This window comes from Mytilus trossulus, chromosome 4 (genome assembly GCF_036588685.1).
Source record: "Mytilus trossulus isolate FHL-02 chromosome 4, PNRI_Mtr1.1.1.hap1, whole genome shotgun sequence".
Classification (NCBI taxonomy): domain Eukaryota; kingdom Metazoa; phylum Mollusca; class Bivalvia; order Mytilida; family Mytilidae; genus Mytilus; species Mytilus trossulus.
This window is the reverse complement of record NC_086376.1, coordinates 7,626,648-7,647,616: the sequence shown is the minus strand read 5'-3', so window position 1 is coordinate 7,647,616 and position 20,969 is coordinate 7,626,648. Positions and strand designations below refer to the sequence as shown.

Below are 20,969 nucleotides of genomic sequence, written 5' to 3'. Positions count from 1 at the left end.
TTTACTACCAATAAAGACAATATTCAACGACGTTGTTGCATGGTTAATTGTATAGTCTTTCAGATAATATATATAGGAAGGTGTGGTACGAGTGCTAATGAGACAACTGTCTATTCAAGTCACAATTTATAAAAGTAAACCATTACAGTTCAAGGTACGGTCTTCAACACGCAGCATTAGCTCACACCGAAGAGCACTTTATGAAAAGGATTTTTAAAGACCATTAATATATAAATTGTATTTAAATAACGTGAATTATAAAAAAATATGTTCCTATAAAATAATAGATGATGATGATGATGCGATATGTAATAACCTATTCTAAATCTTTAAACGAAATAGAACTATATCAAATTGACATGATTACCATCACACAATGTATACTTATGGACTTGGTAGGAGTGGAATAGTAAGTTTATTGTCCCGAGGAGCAACAATTGTTTCGGAGCCGTAGCCGAGGGCAATAGTATATATGAGGGACAAGAAACTTACTTTTCAACGAATATTCAGTCAGCAAGTGTTTCATGATATAAAAAGGACAACAGACAATACAATGGTGGTGGTAAATCAACTATCCTAATATTAAAAAGAAGAAATCAAACCATAACATGTACTTCATAGATATGATCAAATTATAAGGCTACGTCTTACACTGACGTCAACCCTTTTCTTGATAAAATCGGTAAAACACGACATCGTTACTCCCGTGTTACTTTCAAAATCCTACAATCGCATAGCAGCATTTAGAATTCCGCGAAATATAATTACGCTTGCGGTCAAATAGTTTCACCCAGGTCTAATAGTTGGATATCTTTGACCGGTCTAATAGTTCAAAGCTTGTAATTTGCAAAATAGTGCAAATATTGTGTACTCATTTTATATATAAAATGATAACTGAGGTATATTAACAAACATATATGTGGACTAAAATGCAAAAAGTAGTATACCGCTGTTCAATAGTCATAGATAGATGTATGAAACAAATCCTGGTCACAAACCAAAACTGAGAAAAGCACATCAACTATTAGAATAAAAACTAGGATAATTCTTAAACAAATTTACGCAATAGGAGTTACAACTTGAAATATCACAGTGTGTTTATGTAATTAACAGGCAAACACTCTATTGTTTCGAAATGTGTCATGAAATGATTCCAACGTTAGCGTACAAGTTAATTAATCAACCTATTGACATAGTTAGATATTATAGCGAACATGAATATAATACATATGACTTATCTGATTTCTCAAAATAATTCCAATATCTAATTAAAAGCTGTCAAGTCGAGACAAAGATTATGTCAAAGTGCCACATAACAGCTTTCGTATTCTCTTTTGTACAGACCGGTGATTTGTTTTTTGTAGATGGTTGGTTCATTTAGATATTGTACATAATGTGGCAGACTGGGAAAATAAATCATAAACAGAGATTCAATCTGCTGAAAGTGTTCTTGGTCATGTTTTAAACGGTATGAAAATAAAAAAGAATATGCTACGATTGCAAAAGAGCCAACTTTCAAAATCATATGACGTAAAAGATCAAAATAAAGGTCAAAGATCAGCCCTTATCTATGAGTAAAAAGCAATTCAACACAGCCAGCAATGAAATGCGTACTTTATGCAGATACTCTAATTGTAATAGTTAATGACATTTCATCTTAAACTAAGTTGATCAATTTGAAATCTCACTTTATCATTGACAGTTTTGTTAGGTTGCCGGCTTTACTTAATTAGCCTGTTGACTCAACTGTTACCATTTCGTAAAGATGTTTGGTTTTTGCAATTCCAATTGATTTCTCTGTTTTTGACTCACACTCTCTGTCATTTCGTAGTGTATGTAATTCCTTCAGTGTTAGTTTGTTTTACCTAATTTATATTAATTTCTTGATCGATTTATGAGATTTTAACATCAGTAAACTATTGTTGCCAGTAATTGATGATAGTTTCCTCATAAACAATATTTTTTTCTGCTTTTTAGAGTTCTTCGCTTGATCGAAATGTAGAAGAAAAGAATTGCAGAATCGTATATAATGTCTTAATAAAACTTAACAATGATTGTAGATATTGAGACATCCGTGGGATTGTCTGTTTGTCGTATTTTATAAGCATATAACAAAAAACTCTATTAATCCGCTTTTCTTGGAATGTCTGATGCGATTTAATGTTGTAAATTACTTTGATAATCAGCTAAAACTTCTTAATTCTCCACTTATAGATTTAGAAAATTATTGAGGAAACATCTCCTGCAGGCAAAGTTGGCTGTTTTTACTTTTTATACTTTTATTTTATGTCCCTTTGGTCAGAATGAATGATTCTGTTCTTATTAAGGCAGTGTTGAAAACTGTACTTTGAACTTTTATAGTTTAATTTTACATATTGTGACTTGGATGGAGACATGTTTCATTGGCACTTATGCCATCTTTTACACCTAATTATAACATGTCTACAATCATCCTTGGTTTTCAACAATTAAGTCTTTATACGTTCCTGGTGTAGGTTAATCCAAACAACGTTTTCGAATACATGCAATGCCTGGTATATATTATTTTCACTCTCATTTACTAAATGAATTGTTGACCATCACAGACTTATATTTAGGATACTAATTGAATGAGAACGGTATAAGACAGTGATCAATTCTTCAAATGACCTTCATATAGGATGTCAAATGTAAAGGGTACATGCGAATTTCTTTGTTTTACCTAGCAGCTTATTGACGGAAAGATACTATTTGATATACTGCGACATAGAAATTGGAACATGGCCCGGACATGAGGAGATATCAAATACGAACATATATACTGTACCATAACAGTTTACACCGTAGCATAGAGTAAAATCAAGTTTGAGGTGATCGTTGTCCGTCGATTAAAAGTTGTTACACATAATTGGATTATAATTTATAGAAGCAGGTCTTCTTGCTTACATAAGTTTAAAAATTATTTTAGTCCAAATACTCTGTTAGACCTTCCAATTGTTAATTATTTGTTACACCATTGAGTATGTCTTTGTAATTATTATTCAAACAACTGTTGTTTCTGTCATGAATTAATTCATACTTTAGTGTACATGTAAATTAAACAACCTATTGACAAAGCTAGATATTATAGCAAACACGAGTATAATATATATGACTTATCTGAATTTCGAAAATAATCGCAATATCTAATTAAAAGCTGTCAAGTCGAGAGACAAATTTGTGTCAAAGTGTCAAATAACAGCTATGGCAGGCTCTGTTTTAAAGACCGGTGAATTTTGTTTTGTAAATGGCAGGTATCTATGAGATAGTGTTACACATTGTAGCAGAATGGAGCAATATATCATAAAGAGATATCATCTGCAAATAGAGTTCTTGGTTATGTTTAAAAAATATGAAAATAAAAAAAAGAGGTAGGTTTGCCAATGAGATAATGGCAGACCAAAATCAAATCAAGTTGAAGATAGCAACTAAAGGTCAAAATAAAACCTTCGCCAATGAACGAAAAGCTATACAACAAAGCTAGGTATTAAAGGCAGACGTGAGCGTTTTTTACGATGTTAAAGCCAGAAAATAACATCAAACGCTCCCAATTGAAAAAGTGTTAATATTACATATTACTAGTATGCATTTACGATAAGTATAATAGTTAATGACATTACATAAATTGTATAAACGATCTATTTGACATCTCACTTTATCATTAACAGTTTTGTCAGGTTTCTGGCTTTAATCATATAGCCTGTCATATCATCTGTTACCACTTCGTCATGATATTTTCATGTTTTGCGATTCCAATTGATTTCTCTGTTTTTGACACACGCTCTCTGTCATTTCGAAGTGAATGTGATTCCTTCGGTATTAGTTTTTTTTTACCTGATTTATATAAGGGTCTTGAAAGATTTATGTGAATTAAACATCAGTAAACTATTGTTGCCAGTAATAAGTGCTGGTTTACCCAATAACAATATCTTTTTTGCGTTTTCAGAGTTCTTCACTTGATCGAAATGTAGAAGAAAAATTGCCGAATCGTATATAATGTCTTACTTAAACTTAACAATGAGTGTCGATATTTAGACATCAGCGGGATTGTCTGTTTATCGTATTTTACCAGCATACAACAATAACTTAGTTAATCGGCTTTTCTTGAAATGTCTGATGCGATTTGATGTTTCAAATTACTTTGATAATCAGCGGTACTGTCAAGATTTATAATAAACATTACTTCATTGTCCGCTTATAAATTTAGAAGTTATTGAGGAATCAAGGTTCCATCTTCCATAGTTTACTTAGATAGATTTTGCTTCAATTTCGTTTCTCTTTTGTCAGACATTTTTCGTATGATTCTGCTCTTATACAAACATCCTGTTCTTATCAGTTATCATATTCTTATACAATGATCCTTTGTTTTAAGCAACTAGGCGTTGAGTGTTACTGTTTCGGTAGATCTGAACAGAGCTTCGAATACATAAAATCATAATGTGTTATTTTCACTCTCGTTTTCTTTAACACGATAGAAGACACTGTACATTTCTTCATACGACCTTCATATGGGATGGCAAATGTAAAAGGTAGCAGCCGAGAATGTCTTTATTTTACCTATCAGCTTGATGACGGAAAGATTTTATTGGATATACTGAGATATAGAATTGGAAACATGGCCCGGACATAAGGAGATATTAAATACAAACACATAAACCTAAACAGTGTACACAGTAGTATAGAGTTAAATCTAGTTTCAGTCAGGAGATCGATTAAGAGTTGTTATAAATATATATAAATAGGGAGGTATAACAGAGTATTTGGACTTAAATAGTTCTTATATTAATTTACGCGATTAGAGCTGCGTCTAGAAATATTTCAGCTTGTCTATTTAACCATTAGTCAAACACTTGTTGTGCCTGTCATGAAATGATTCCTACTTTAGCGTACAAGTAAAATACTCAACCTATTGACATAGCTAGATACTGTTATGAACATGATCATGATATATATGACTTATCTGAATTAAAAAGTTTCAAATCTAGAAAAAAATATTTGCGTCAAAGTGCCATACAACAGCTTTGGTATTCTATTTTTTGCAGACCGGTGATTTGTATTTTTGTACATGGTAGTATATATAAAAAAAAGAAGATGTGGTATGATTGCCAATGAGACAACTATCCACAAAAGACCAAAATGACACAAACATTAACAATTATAGGTCACTGTACGGCCTTCAACAATGAGCATAGCCCATACCGCATATAGTCAGCTATAAAAGGCCCCGATAAGACAATGTAAAACAATTCAAACGAGAAAACTAACGGCCTTACTTATGTAAAACAAATGAACAAAAAACAAATATGTAACACATAAAAAAACGAAAACCACTGAATTACAGGCTCCTGACTTGGGACAGGCACACACATAAACAATGTGGCGGGGTTAAACATGTTAGCGGGATCCCAACCCTCCCCGAACCTGGAACAGTAGTATAGGTTCATTCAGACATTGTAACACATTGTAGCACATAGTAGCAATACATCATTAAATCATAAAGAGATTCCATCTGCAAAAGGTCTTCTAGTACTTGTTTAAAACGGTATGAAAATAAGGAGATTATGCTATGATTGCCAACGAGCCAACTTTCAAAATTAAATGACGTAAAAAATTGAAACTTAAGGTAAAAGATCAGCATTCAGCAATGAGTAAAATGCCGTACAACACAGAAAACAATTAAATGAGTACTTAAGCTTTATATAATGATGGTAAAGCCATAAAAAAAGTTTCAGACGCTTCCAATAAAGACGTGTTAAATTATCTACATAATATGCAGCTACTTTTATTGTAATTGATAATGACATTTCTTCTAAAACAAATTCGATCAGTTTGACATGTCACTTTATCATTGATAGTCTTGTTAGGTTTCTGGCTTCATGTCTACATCCTGTAAAATCATCTGTTACCATTTGGTCAAGATGTTTTATTTTGACACACGCTTTCTGTCATTTCGTAGTGATTCCTTCAGTTTTAGTTTTTTTTACCTGATTTATATTAATTTCTTGATCGATTCATAAGATTTTAATAGCAGTAAACTATAATTGTTGCCAGTTAATAAGTGTTAATTTTCTCGTAAATAATATTTTTTTCAGCATTTTCAGAGTTCTTATCGTAATGAAGGAAAAGAGATTTACCGAATCGTATATATTGTCTTACTTAAACTTAACAATGATTTTCGATATTGAGACATCAACGGGATATTGTGTTTATCGTAGTTTACCAGCATGTAATAATAACTTTGTTAATCCGCTTTTCTTGGAATGTCCGCTGTGATTTAATGTTGTAAATCACTCCGATAATCAGCAAACATGTCAGTGCTACGGCAATGTCAAGATTTAAAATCAACCCTTCTTATTTGTACGCTTATAAATTTAGAAATTATTGAGAAAACAAGGTTCCATCAAGTTCATTCAGAAAGATTTTGCTTTATTCAATGTCTCCTTGGTCTAAAAGTTTTCACATGATTCTCTTCTTGTACAATCATCCTTGGTGTCTAAACCTGTGGCTCCGAGCGTTCCTTTTAAATTTGGAGATAGTAATTTTGACAGTGCTTTGAATGCATGCAATGCATAATGTGTTATGTTCTTTCTCATTTACTAAACACATTGTTGACCATCACCGACTTAAACTTGATTAAGGATACTAATTTGGATGATCACGGTAGAAGGCAGTGTACAATATTTCATATAACCTTCATATTCGATGGCAAATCTAAATTTTTTGTTTAACCTAGCAGCTTGATGACGGAAAGATTCTCTTGGGTAGACTGACATATAGAATTGGGAACATAGCTCAGACATGAGAAGATATTGAATATGGACTTAGACCTTTACAGTTTACACAGTAACATAGAGTGAAATAAAGTTTGTTATAAATAATTACGAACAGGAAAGTCGAATCAGTACCAGGATTATATTTTGATACGCCAGGCGCAAAATAGTTATAAAGCCAAACAAGTACAAATTTGAAGAGCATTGAGGGCCTAACATCTAAAACGTTGTGCCAAATACGGCTGAGGTAATCTATTCAAGGATCCTTTTATACTAACGTTCGTATAGAAAGTCTCTGTCTATTCCTGGGATAAAAAAATCCTTAATTTTTCGAAAAAAATTAAAGTTTTGTAACGGAACAGAGACCAAAGAGAGAGAACGCTACACTGTTTTTTCTCATATAAATGTTAACATTTCTCAGTTCCATGTACTTTTAAAATATACACTTGTTGTACTTAAGGTTCATAAAATATTTCGCGCTAATGAACTTACTGAATACCTTGTATGCAGATTAACAACGTTACGCCTATATGTTCGATGGCTTATTTTGTCTCACCTCGAAATATAGATCACATATCTTCACTGGCATTGATTATCATCGCAGATTCATATATACATAAATACATTGTTTGTACTATAAAGCCAATTAAAGAGTAAATTCAAATGTTCTCATTCATAATAAACTTCAATCTGCTATCATATTGCTAGTCTATACAAAATGAGACAATGCGTTTTATATTTGAATGATTTGTATCTCAAATGCAATGTATTCAAAAACTTATATGTAAGATATTTGCATGTGAATTTATCGTTATTTTCACAGTATGACGTAGTTAAATAACCTGAAAATAATGAAGTAGAAAATGTAATTATTGCAGACTATTTATCGGCACATAAATAAAAATAATATGCTGGTGCATGTGATTATCGATATTTATCCCTCTTTTTTACTCTAATAACACATGGACATCTTGAATCAGAACATCTCTGCATGAGCTTGACAGAATCTACCAGCAATATTGAACAGTAACTAAACAACAGCCAAGTTATTGAACCATGACTACAAAATGAAAATATTTTACATTTTATGTTTTTCGATCTTGTCATTTGCAAAGGTAAATTGAAATGATTGATCAGTAATTGTTTTTTGTTTAGTGTAAAGTGGAAATTAGTTCATGCATACTCAAAATAGGAGAAAATAAACAAATAATGGAAAAGGTTGCTTTTTGAAAACTTGATTGTATAGAATACTTATAAAATGCAATTTAGACGATAAAAACTTCAGAAACAAATTATCAATGCTCTCCGGACTTGTAAATTTTGTAATGTTCAGTTTCAGTCCATTTCTGACTTTTCATTTAAAGCTTTTGATAGAGAGGGTTAGCGCTATAGAACCAGGTTTAATCCACCATTTTCTACATTTGAAACTACATTTGAAAATGCCTGTACCAAGTCAGTTATATGACAGTTCTTGTCTTTTCGTTTTTGATGCTTTTTTTTATTTGATTTTGCCATGTGATTATGGACTTTCCGAATTGATTTTCCTCTAAGTTCAGTATTTTTGTGATTTTACATTTTACTTATTTATATTTCCCCCATTTTAAAATCTAACGTATTGATAGAGAGATGCACATGTGAACTGGTTTATTGTAGTTTTTGTATCTTACATGGTCGTGTTTAAAACAAAACGATACCAAAATAAACCTATAGCGGGTAATGGAAAACGGTGCTTTTAACTTCTACATTTACTAATTAAGTGACATCGCATTCGTAGATGTAATAATGAGTGCTTACTTCTAACTATATAATGCATTATTTTGTTTTACCATTAATTTCCATGAAGATGATAACAGCTTTTCATTGCTTATTTCCTTCCTATTAGGTTATATACAGGTCGTCCGGCATATTCGATTCAGAAAATGTATCAAGCAGTTTGATTTAAAGTGAAGGATGAATACGTAAAATAAAATAAACATGCGATATCCATTTAATTCGCAATGTTGTTGTATCTTACCTATGACTTCATTTGATAACAGCAAATTTCAATAAAACGATATTCGTATGTTCATGCGAATACTTAAATACAAAATGTACTGAGCTACTGGGCTATTGATACTACCAGAGACTTAACAAATTATAGTTATAATAACAATAACGATACCCATTTTAAAACACCAAATGCGCATTTCAACAATTAATGGCTAAAACCAAAAACGTATTGATAACACAAAAAGGATGTTATCTGACAAAACCGAAACTCTAACAAGCACTCAATAGGAAGAACATTTGGGAATATCATGGAAAACCCCAAAATATGAATTCTATCAAAACATTTAGACATGGTTTGTGTCCCTGATACAAACCAATTTACATTTGTTAAGGATTTTACAAAATATGTTATATTGTTCAAATAATTCTGTATAGATCTGGTTATATTTTGAATTAAACGCGTAAAATTGCAATTAAACCTTTAACCTTTCTTTTCAGGGAACAAAGGTTTTTTTTCGATAATTATATGCCATTAGAGTTTTTTTTGATTTCTTTACAAAGTGTCGTATAAAAATGTTGAAGACCAGATGTATGTACTTCCTTCGATATTCAGGGTAGAAATGCTATTTAGAACACCATTTTACCTTGGTTTTTGTAATAAACAAATTATATTTGCGCACCAGCAGGATATCGGAACAGAATGTTAACTTGTTTTTTTTTTTGTGAACTATACTCAACAAATATTCTTTTCATAACCTCATGACAAACGTTAAACAATTTGTAATTCTTCACAATCGATTAGTTTCTGTAATTGTGTGGTCTGACTAGGTCTGTATGTACTTTGCACACATTCGACTAGTAAATCAGGAACTACTTACCCTTCCGAAGCATCTGGTTACATACCTGTTTTTTTTGTAAGGTTCGTGATGTTCAATTTAAATGTCATGTATTTTGTCTTATAGACGGTTTTTAACGTTATTATATTTCGTTTTGTCCTACCAATCACAGTGTCGACTGTTCATTTTGTATTTTTATTAGTTCCTTGTATTCTTCAAATGTCTTAGAAAGATACAAACGTCATCTAGTAAGTAATGAATCAGTAAAACTATATTTCCGAAGAAAACAAATGTTAAAAAAGGATATTATATCTGCACATACGCTTATATTTAAAGATTTTTCTATTTTGTTTATTAGTGTTTTATAGATAGCCTGTGATAAAGGTCGTTAAGTGAAGCAATGCTATGTAGTACTACGTACTACGTGATATTTTCAATTTATATGAGAAAATAGAGGTATAAATAGGTACAAACAAACGCCTTCATCATGTTCAAATGTTGTCTTATTTTTATGGAAAGGAGTAGAAGCAATGAGGACATTTTCTAGTCCAATATAGTGAGTCCGTTATCTAAATATGAAAGTTTTAAACTTTAATTATTCCTATACATGTATCTAAGAAAAAGTAAAATAAAAAATCTTTTAATCTATCAAGCACTTTCAATAAGATATTGACAATTACATCTCAGCTTTTCAAAAATTGAAATGTTAATTAAAGTTTAAATTAAATATTTCCTGCATGCTTTCGATGAGAAAAAAAAACAATACATAGAATTATAGTCTTGTAAATTGGGTCGACTGAATTAAAGTGTGGAACGTTTTGACTGCCACAAGAAAACTAGGTTAATTGGATAGAGACTTGAATGGAACCACCTACTCAGAGTAAATATTTTCATTTTACTTTATATGTCCGTATGTTTTGGTCCGACAGAGACTGTCAATTTTGGTCCGAAACACAAACTCGATCTGTTAATCATTATAATACACAAAAGCGTTGTAATAAGACCAATAGCTGTAGGCAAAAGAAAATAATTCGGATGACCATAAGGACGGACATCGGTACCACTATATGCCATTAAGTTGTTGACCCCTACAATTTACCCAGGAGCCTTGGTTGGCGAGTGGTCTAACATGTCCAACTACTGTATCAGTAGCCAGTTAACACTGATCTTGTGAGTTCCCGCATGGAGCAGGTGCACTCGACTCTAACCTAAATTGACAATAGGAATGCCAGTTTTTCTGCCAAAGGTCTGTGGGTTTTTTCCGGGCACTCCCGCTTCCTTTAACAATACACTAAATGTCACGAAGCAGCACAATAGCAAAGAAAGTAGGATTTAACACAATCCAATAAATCAATAGATCTAATAACACTCTGAATTTTTCATTTATAACTTTTTGGTATAATGTTATGCTAAGGAAAATCAAATATTAAGTAACTAGGAACTTAATATTATATTTACAATTTTTTTAAACACCTCCGATATTTGTGATTTCTGTGTAGAATACTTGCCTCTATGTTAGGGGTTGTGATATTGTAGCCTGGTCTAGTCACAGAATACTTAAAATTGGTAGTTACTAGTTTTCCGATAAACACGAAGCACTACTTTAGGAGTTGGAGCAAAGACGAGTCTGCTCAGAGTCGGAACAATTTTTTGGGTACGATGGCATGTTCTTGCCGACTGTCACCTTGTGAACAATCAAGTTATAAACCAGGCATTGCGTTTCGGTCTAATACAAAGTAAGGATAATACTCATTTAGACAGTACCTCACCTTTTTTAACAAGCTTAACAAAAGAAGGACGAAAGATACCAAAGGGACAGTCAAACTCGTAAATCTAAAACAAACTGACAACGCCATGGCTAAAACTGAAAAAGACAAACAGAAAAACAATAGTACACATGACACAACATAGAAAACTAAAGAATAAACAACACGAACCCCACCAAAAACTAGGGGTGATCTCAGGTGCTCCGGAAGGGTAAGCAGATCCTGCTACACATGCGGCACCCGTCGTGTGTTAACAATATTTGTATATTCCGAATGTAAACTGAATATTTTACAGAGGTAATCACCATAATCTTCATATTGTATTAACCTATTTTTCGTCCTGAATTTGCATTTAATTTTCCGCTGGACGTTAGACATACACAGGTATCATCATCATCATCATCATCATCTATTTGTAGCATATATTTTAATCGGTAAATGATGCAAAATAACGTTTGAAGGCTTGTACATGTACATGTAGTACCTGAATGATATATTTTTTTCTAAACTACTCCCATAAATGCAAACATTAAACCTGTATCGTCATCATTATCAATTTGCAGCAGTTAAGCGAAATAATCATTTAACTGATTGATTGTATATTATTCTAATAACAATTTTACACTTCTGATTTTTAGTAGTTTATCAATAAGAATATATCATTTACAAATTTAATTATTCTTTTGGAGCTTAACATTGTGTTGCATATTTTTACAATTTCAGGGTGATCAACGTAGTCCTAATGTGTCGAGATAACATTCACCGGAATAATTAGAATCGACAAAAAATCATTCACAAACTTTTAAGTATTATTATATTCAATTTATCGCTTTCTTAATAATACTAGTTGATATTGTTTGAAGTCGACATATATATAATAATGGTAAGCTTAAATATCTTCGTGTAACATCTTGCAAATTAATTTCCTCAGAAAAGTAGAAGTTCTTTTATCGATCGTTACACAATTACTGTTACGTTTGAAGGATTGTTGGAAAGCGTGGTTTAAAGCAACTATTGGAAAGACTGAATAACAGTTTATCTTTATCATTATCAGCATTTAGTTGTTTAATTCAATTTTTGGCAGTTATACTTACGATTAAGCTAATTGATCTGTTTTATGTAAATTGGCTAATTAAAAGCAGTGGTGTTTTATCAACTTTTCGAATGTTTGAAGTTCCACCATGCATGCTATAAACATTTTAAGTTTAGACAAGTTTTATGTATTATAGAAAATATGCCAGACAAACCAACGGAGAAAGTGACATTTTATGAAATACTACTAAACTCTTCGAATTCGACTTCGACTTCTTTCGGCAATGCTTCGAAGTTAGAATCTGGAGATTTACCAACCGATTTAACATTCAATGATGAAAATTTAATGGCAGTAGTGGCATACTCAGTATTGTTTGTAATAGCAGCAAGTGGCAACCTAACTGTGTTCATAACTCTATTCCGAAACCGACATTTAAAATCACGTGTAAATCTGTTCATTTTACATTTATCTCTAGCAGATTTAATTGTTGCTTTTATTATGGTTCCAATGGAAATTATATGGCATGCAACAGTTGCCTGGAAGGGTGGTGATCTTGCCTGTAGGATTTTAATGTTTTTCCGAACGTTTGGGCTCTACCTTTCATCGTTTATATTAGTAACCATAAGTTTAGATAGGTACTTTGCCATACTTCATCCATTAAGTTTAAATGATGCCAACAAAAGAGGCAAGATTATGCTACTACTTTCATGGATATTCAGTTTTGTAGCCAGTATACCACAGGTAAGTTTTTTTGGGGTATTATTAATATCATTCAATTTCAATGCAACCAATAAGGGAGTACCCATTTAACTTCAGAGGCTGGGGTTACGGTGTTTTACCTGAGTCAGAACATTTAGTTTGTCAGCGCTATCTTCCAAATTATGTTCTTCAATATTTGATACTATCGGATATGGGAGAATTCTAGATTCAGAATAATGTGTTCGTCATTTGCTTGGCCAGATCGTTTTTAAATCATATTTGAGATCAGAATCTATTTTTGGAAGAAAAAAAACATACCTCTCTCCCCTTTTTGAAGTTAAATTGTTGTTCCCTAACTATGACAGAGGACGAAGTACTATTATTTAATTTCGTATTGCTCTTTGGTAATAAGATATCTAAACAAACCAATTTGTAGAAATTGCTATGCTCTGCGGCATGACAGGTTCCGTCAACAACATGAGTGCGGAAGTGCATCTGTTAAAAATAGGATTCAAGATTTTAGACTCGCAAGTACACTCAGGTTTAATGGTTATTAATTTTTTACTGTTTAATTTTAATTATACTCGACTTCTTTCTGATATTAAGAGCAGTATCCAATGGCCATGTTTTGAATGGAAATAGTATGAAGAAACGACAGGTACGTCTATATACATGAGTGTATATATTATAATACCATGTATTAGTTACTTCTCTTCTAAGATCCTGATTGGATTTTTTTTAGATTCTTAATTTTGTGTCCATTGCTCTATCCTGCGAACCCAAATCCACACCCTCAATAATGATAAGAGAATATTTCAGGAGTAGTTCTTTATTCAAAGGCTTATTGTCAAGTTATCGCACGTAAAGCTTTACATATAAAACGGCGATAAATCATATTGTTGTGATTGGTATAGGTCAAAAGATGAAGTGACCAATCTGATGATGAAAAGAAATATCCCATTAACGGAATTCTAAACAACAACGGACAGAGCATATACATTTTTTCCGCCATAAGAGTTATTTGTCTTAATTGAGAATTTTTTATCAATACACACCAAAATACTATATAGTGTGTATATAATCTGAACAACCTGTTGATAAATACAACCTTGAATATATTAGTATAAGAGATTATGTTACAATTTAGATATTGCTAAATCAGGGTTAAGTAATAACATGATAAATTAGTCAAACGTTATCTAAATTACATGGATAAAGTTATGTTTATGCCTCTGATGGGTGTATCCGCATTTGTTTTGGTAGCGCTGCAACATGTTTGTGATAATGAGAATAGATTAGTTAACCTTGTTAACAGTTAACCCATCAATCCGTTTATATTGACGTCAATTCAGTTTCCGTATTGTGGATTCCAAACGGAAAATTAGTTCGTTTTCGGTTTGGAATCCATCAACGGTTGTTTCTTTCTATAGTCTTTTTTCACCTTTTGAAATTTATAAAACGAATTGGCGCATATCATGCATTATCTACTTATCTAATGGCAACAGCCACTCAGTATCACGAAAAATATCTTTTGTTTTAAGATTTCCAATACAAAAAACTAACGAAATAATTTTTCGTATTACATTCTCGAAAAACGAATGGACACAAGTACAAAACAAATATACCGGTCTATCATATCAGAGTATACAATGTATTCTAAAATATATAACCTACATTTTGCATTAGCTACGTTCCCATGAGAGTATTTGAACATAATAAACTATTACTTTCTAAAAAGGCTCCTTATATTTTATTATATTTCAATGTAATCGGGCATGAAATTTCAGGTAGAATTTTGCTAATACTATCAATAATTTAGATCAGTCTTTTTATATAATTTATATGATTGACGATTACCGAAGATAACAAATGTACTTTCATGTCCTTGTAAATTAATAAAATGTAATGATCAATGTAGTAGTCGCTGTTCTAGTTTATATTATGGATAGTGTTGGGAAATGTCTTAACAATTCTCATGTGTGTTAAGCTATGTGGCGATTGATTGACATGGTCCTGACAGACTGCAAGTGATTGCATTTTGGTTAAACTAGGTTAACAACGCGCCAAATCTCCAAATTATCTGACAACCTCGTCATGTGGATTCCAACTACTACATGTACATGTAGTGATTATACGCTTTGGGAGTTTTCAAATATCTCCGATAGAGAACATGAAGTCGGCAAATAAATGGTACAGATGCACGTGCTATAAAAAATTTGGTATCAATGACATCATCAATGAAATAATGGTTGATTGACTACGTGTTAACAGATTTTTTATATTTTGTTATTGAAACATGATATTTAGGATATTGGTTTTTTTTATTAACGTATGCATGCTAAAAATAATTCAAACTACGAGAAAATAGACTACAATTAGTAATTTACAGGATTGTAAAAAAAATTAAAAAAAATGTTACGTTTGCCATATGAGGCGGGCATACGTATGCAATCATAATTTGAGTGATTTTTATTTCGTTTAAAGATCGTTGTTACTCATACAATATAGTCCCTCCCTGCTATTGACTCTCAAACTGTTGCAATCTTAGAGCAGCGAAATATAACATCTGAATTATTTTTCGTTCATTGACTTATCCCAACTTTTTTTTATATATATATATATATATTTACTTTTTTTATCATCAGCAACTTTATAACAGCACAAGGCTGCTTATCCCCATGAGCAACCTATGGCTATTGACGGTTAACATAGTCGCTAGATTTGACTTTAACGTGTTTTATTCACTGGTTCTGGAACAGTATGTGTCTTTCTGTCTTGTTCTTCAAGTCATGAGATGTCCCTCCAACGTTGATAAAAGGTATCTGTATTTTTGGTATCTTCCTTTTGCCCATTTTTACCTTTTTGGTCGCCGTCAACCGGAGCTTCAAGCATTGACGCTATTTGCATAATAATTTTTGTTTTTAAAGACGCCTACGAAAAACAAACATTATTCATTATCAAATTGATTTATCAAATTTCATATATTATATATAAACATTTTTGAATATTTCATTAAATTTTGTAAACCAACGAAACACAAAAAAGCTCCTTTCTGCAACATTACACGTCCGTGTATGGCAGGAACTAATATATAATTCGTACTAGAAATTTTGTATAAATTATTGAAATCTTTCATACTGTTAAAGGATAGTTGAAGTGCTTGCTTAAATTCTTTAAAGACCTCTAGGAATAAGACAGGAAATGAAAGAAAACTCAGCAGTTTTATCATTAAGTTAGTCATTCATTCACTACGAGGTTTACTTTATAATTAATATGTAAGGTCATCGATGATGGTATAGAAGAAGTATACAAATTAATGAAAGAGTCATGATGCGCACTTGACAGAAATGTAGAAAAATATGAACATAAATAAAGAAAAGAGTAAAATGGTAAACAAAGAATAAATAATAGAGAATAATGGGATGTTAAATCATAGAAATACAATATAATGGACTTAACAGATCGAGAGAGAACTTAGCCTTACAAATAAAGCATAAGGACATGAAGGATCTCCCATCCCGACCCTCATGTATGACGTTTGAAAAACATAACCAATGACGGTTTGTTGTGCGATAAGGCGAGGAATCATATGATCTCTATTATTTATTCGGTCAATTTTATTTTTCAGTTTCACGACAAGAAAGGAATATGACCAATGTATCTTATGTCTTTCGTTTAGACGGTAATATCAGAAAGTTAAAAAAAAATCAAAGCTATATGAATGATTAAAATCTCAAAATGATAATTGCAATTTCAATCAAATTTGAAATTATATTTGGCACTTAAAATTATATTTGGCACATATAATTTCTGTTGAAACAGTTTGCGCAATTTGCAATTAGTAAAATGCGACACAATATTGTTTTAACATTCTATCATGCTTACTACATGATAGTTAAACTTTATTCAAATTAACGATGTTTTTAAATATTCAATTCAGCATAGTTCACGGCCCCCTCTTTACTACTATATATGTATTGGTTCTAAGTCATTTAAGCCTGATCCCACTAGTGAGAGGGAAAAAAAAGAAAATTATGATTAAATGCATTATTTCAATTACCTAATCTTTGAACAAATAATGTTATCTTCAAATCAGGAAATCTGCTAACAATAATTAATTTATTTTACATTATTTGATAAAGGAGTATTTTATTTTATAATCACGCAAATCGAGATAAAAGATGTACTTTATCTTTCTGTGCACGCGATATATTGAATCGCCTACGGTTTTGATAACAGAGATATATAGCCCTATTATTGTGGTTATCAAACTTAACTCAGTACTCGGTAATCCCGATGTCTCTGAATTCCCCCTCTCCTAACATACCCATTAAGGTATATTATATATGTAGATAAAAGAAATAAAGACAAGTACCTGTGCTCCACACACCTAATTCAGTATTTTAATTGGATGATACTTGGGTCGGAGTACAAAAGTCGTACTCTTCATATAAATAACCGTACGCCCTGCTGTATCATGTATAATAAAAAAACGTTGCGCTTTTGTTTACATTACGTCACGTTAGTGGCCGTTTATACAACAATGATGCAATGCAATATATATGTAGAACTATCCGCATAATAATTTCAGCTTTCAGTGGTACTTTAATATAATTGTCTGAAAAGCAATCTGTTTCATATTGAACACGAATAGTATGACGTTATTGTAGAAATTGTACTTGACCAAATTTGCTCGAAAAAAACCAGTCACTTTTACGTCACCTGTTTTAATAATCATAAAAGTTATGAATTCTCTTTTTTAATATAATTGCTGTTACATAAATGTATGATAAACTTAACATTCTAGAATTATATATTTTTCCTGAATTGAGCATGACCATTGTTTATTAAAAGTACTATACTTCTTGCATAACAGATTTGTTTTGAATAGAACTCGCTGTTTATTGTCAAAAGCAATACAAAGATAAGATATTGAACCTCTGTGAAATGACACCCGAGATAATTGTTCCACTGAAATAAACATATAAATTACTGTTATTAAAAATATTTGGAGGAGGATCATTTTTGTCTTTGATGTGTTTTCAAAATAATGACAGTTTCGTTTCCATTTGTGAGTGTGAGTATATATTATATCTTTCGTCTCTCTTTAATTGAAAGGTAAAAATAATTAGTACGTCATTGCATTGGTTCCCCAATTTTTTTCATTAAGTCTTATCCTTTAGACATTGTATTGATATTGTGATCTGATCAATTTTTCCATTGTGCACTCTTGTCATACGCATTTGTTTTAAATACATGTATTATATGTCTTAAGATATGAGCTTTACATAGAAGTAATAAATAATCATTGCATCTTTTTCCTGCACTAAAAATCTTGTTGATGATAAAACTGGAATAAATTTAATATCATCTCAATTTTTCCACATGCAGTAGGGCTTTAAGCGAAGTTAAGAATTTGGAATGATATCTAAATTGTGTCTATATTTCTGTCAATGAATTGATACATCATCACAGTTGTTGTAAGGCGATATAAATCGCTGATCTATCTTGACTCTCTTTTTCTAGTTTAAATGCCAACATCTTCTTGGTGCAAATTGATAACACTTCTATGTAAGTATTATATTCACCTTGATTGCATTAAACACAATGGGTGTATCCAATGCTTGTGGTTGTTTTTATGGTGCTTTAGTGCTTTTTTGTTTGCAAAGAAATTATCGCACTACATTTTTTTTATAGTTTTTTTTATAATAGATTTAGCTTGTAAAGAAATATAATGTATGCTATGTGAATATTAATAGCTGCAGTTACACTTTGTAGAGAATTTTTATGGTAGAGAACTCAATTTCTTGCATTTTATCTGTCACCTTGTTGTAACATAAGCCCTGCTTAATGTGTAATAATACGATTTTTATATTCTATCATGTATGTTTTATTGTTTATTTACCGAAACCTGTATCTGTTGTTGATAACTGATGACACTTCTAAGTAAATAAACCATATACTTTGAAGTAAATCAACAGAGTAGACATCTCAAAGGGAGAAACGTTAGAAGAAGAGACAAGATACAAAGAAGGATATTCAAAACATAAATTCAAACAAGAATGTGTCTATAGTACATGAATACCCCAATTGCACTTTAATTTTCTATATTCACTGGACCATTCAATTGTAGTCAATACTCTAATTTGGCAACAAAATTAGAAAGATTCTATTATAGGGAACATGGTGTTAATTTTCAAGCTGATTGGACTTCAACTTCATCGAAAATTATCTAGACCAAAACTTTAATCTGTAGCTGGATAGACGGACGCACACATCCACATAGATGTGAAAACAACACACAGTAAATTTGGAACCTTTCGGAGTAGTTTTAAGATTGTTACCGCTTTTTTGAATATCCCTTTACACATACTATCTATGGTAAAGCAGTTAATAATGTTTACATTTTAACGATTTCTCGTGGGTCCGAACTTTGCTTAAAAAATAAACGAAGAAACTGTATGATTTTTAAAAAACAAATTGATGGCGAACACTGTCTTTACCTTCAAATAAGAGGCTGGCATCATTAATTGGAACTTCTGTTTTTAAAATTGTCGTTTTATGTAAATTTTGTAAAAAAAAAAAAATCGTAAAAAAACGTCACGAAAGCAAAAAAAAATATTTTTTTTTAAACGGATTTATATTTCCATAATGATTAAGTATTTCTTCCTTCAATATCGGTCCAATGAACGGAAAACTGTATCTTTAATTTGAAAAAAAAGTCTTGTATCGTTTCATTTGATGACTAGTATATCTATATTATGTTTAAATTGATTAATAAATAAGCTACCATGTCTTCCGATATCATTTTAAGCAAACCTCACTGATTATATTTAGTAAAATTGATTTAAATGCAAATTTTTGAAATGTTATCATCTTTACATTGTATCGTTTGTTTCCGGAGTTATGATATATTTTAATTTAAGGAGTATTCAATTTGAAAATTAATTTGGTAAAATACTTCCTGGATAGCAAAGTTTTATTTCGCTGAGATAGTGGTTCTTAATTCATTTATGTTTTATCGTGCATTACGTTCTGTTTTTTTTTCAATGTATAATATGATAATTGAAATAAGGTTATCACTAAACCAATGAAAGTACAAATGCATGCCTGATTACTTTGAATAAGATGCTTGAACAAAATAAAAAAAAAACACTCAATAACTTATGTATCCCATGTGTGTTAATGACCCATTATGTGTATAATTCTTGCATGCATGCAAAAGAGTATATGATAAAATGGGCTCAATTTTTCCACGGATGTAAAATGAAAGAATGCTTCCATGATATATAGTATTTCCTTGGTTTAACGTCGATTCAAAGAATATTCAAATTAAGAATTGAATGAAAAAATTAAATCTGGCAAATTACAACTTTAAAATACACAAAAAGAACATTGGAGTCGCTTTTCCTTATTTATACATTATTTGCATATTTTTACTCAGTCAATACGTATACGTTATATAAATCAGTTAGACTATATTAACACTCTGACTTCATTATCGGTCTATATTATCTGAACAGGTTTTCATATTATCAATCACACCATATCCGTGTGTTTTAAATAGATGGTCGCCGCGATATAGCCTTTTTGTGCTAATGCGGCGTAAAGCAACCAACAATCAATCAATCAATTTAAATAGATGGACTGCATCTGTGTTTATACTATTATTCTTTGTATTTCAGTTTTATTCCGATAAAATGTATCATTGATGTGAATGTACTGATGACGACAACACAATGCACGATTATGTTCTTATTTAAAATAATTAAAACCCAAATTTAGTGATGAGGTTATAATTTCTGGATGTCATACTTGTTTGTTATCCGTCTCTTTAAACATTCTTTATTGCCGTATT

At 31.3% G+C, this 20,969-nt stretch overlaps 1 protein-coding gene across 2 annotated transcripts in view; it reads left to right on the top strand.

Moving 5' to 3' along the window:
* Nucleotides 1–12,612: 12,612 nt before the first annotated feature.
* The window catches only part of LOC134714583 (adipokinetic hormone/corazonin-related peptide receptor variant I-like), a 198,664-nt gene continuing 190,307 nt past the window's right edge, over nt 12,613–20,969 (top strand). For both annotated transcript variants that reach the window (XM_063575943.1, XM_063575945.1), the window contains exon 1: nt 12,613–13,153. In XM_063575943.1, the coding sequence (XP_063432013.1) occupies nt 12,614–13,153 (540 nt within the window). In that variant the 5' untranslated portion in view covers nt 12,613. The remainder of the gene's footprint in view (nt 13,154–20,969) is intronic.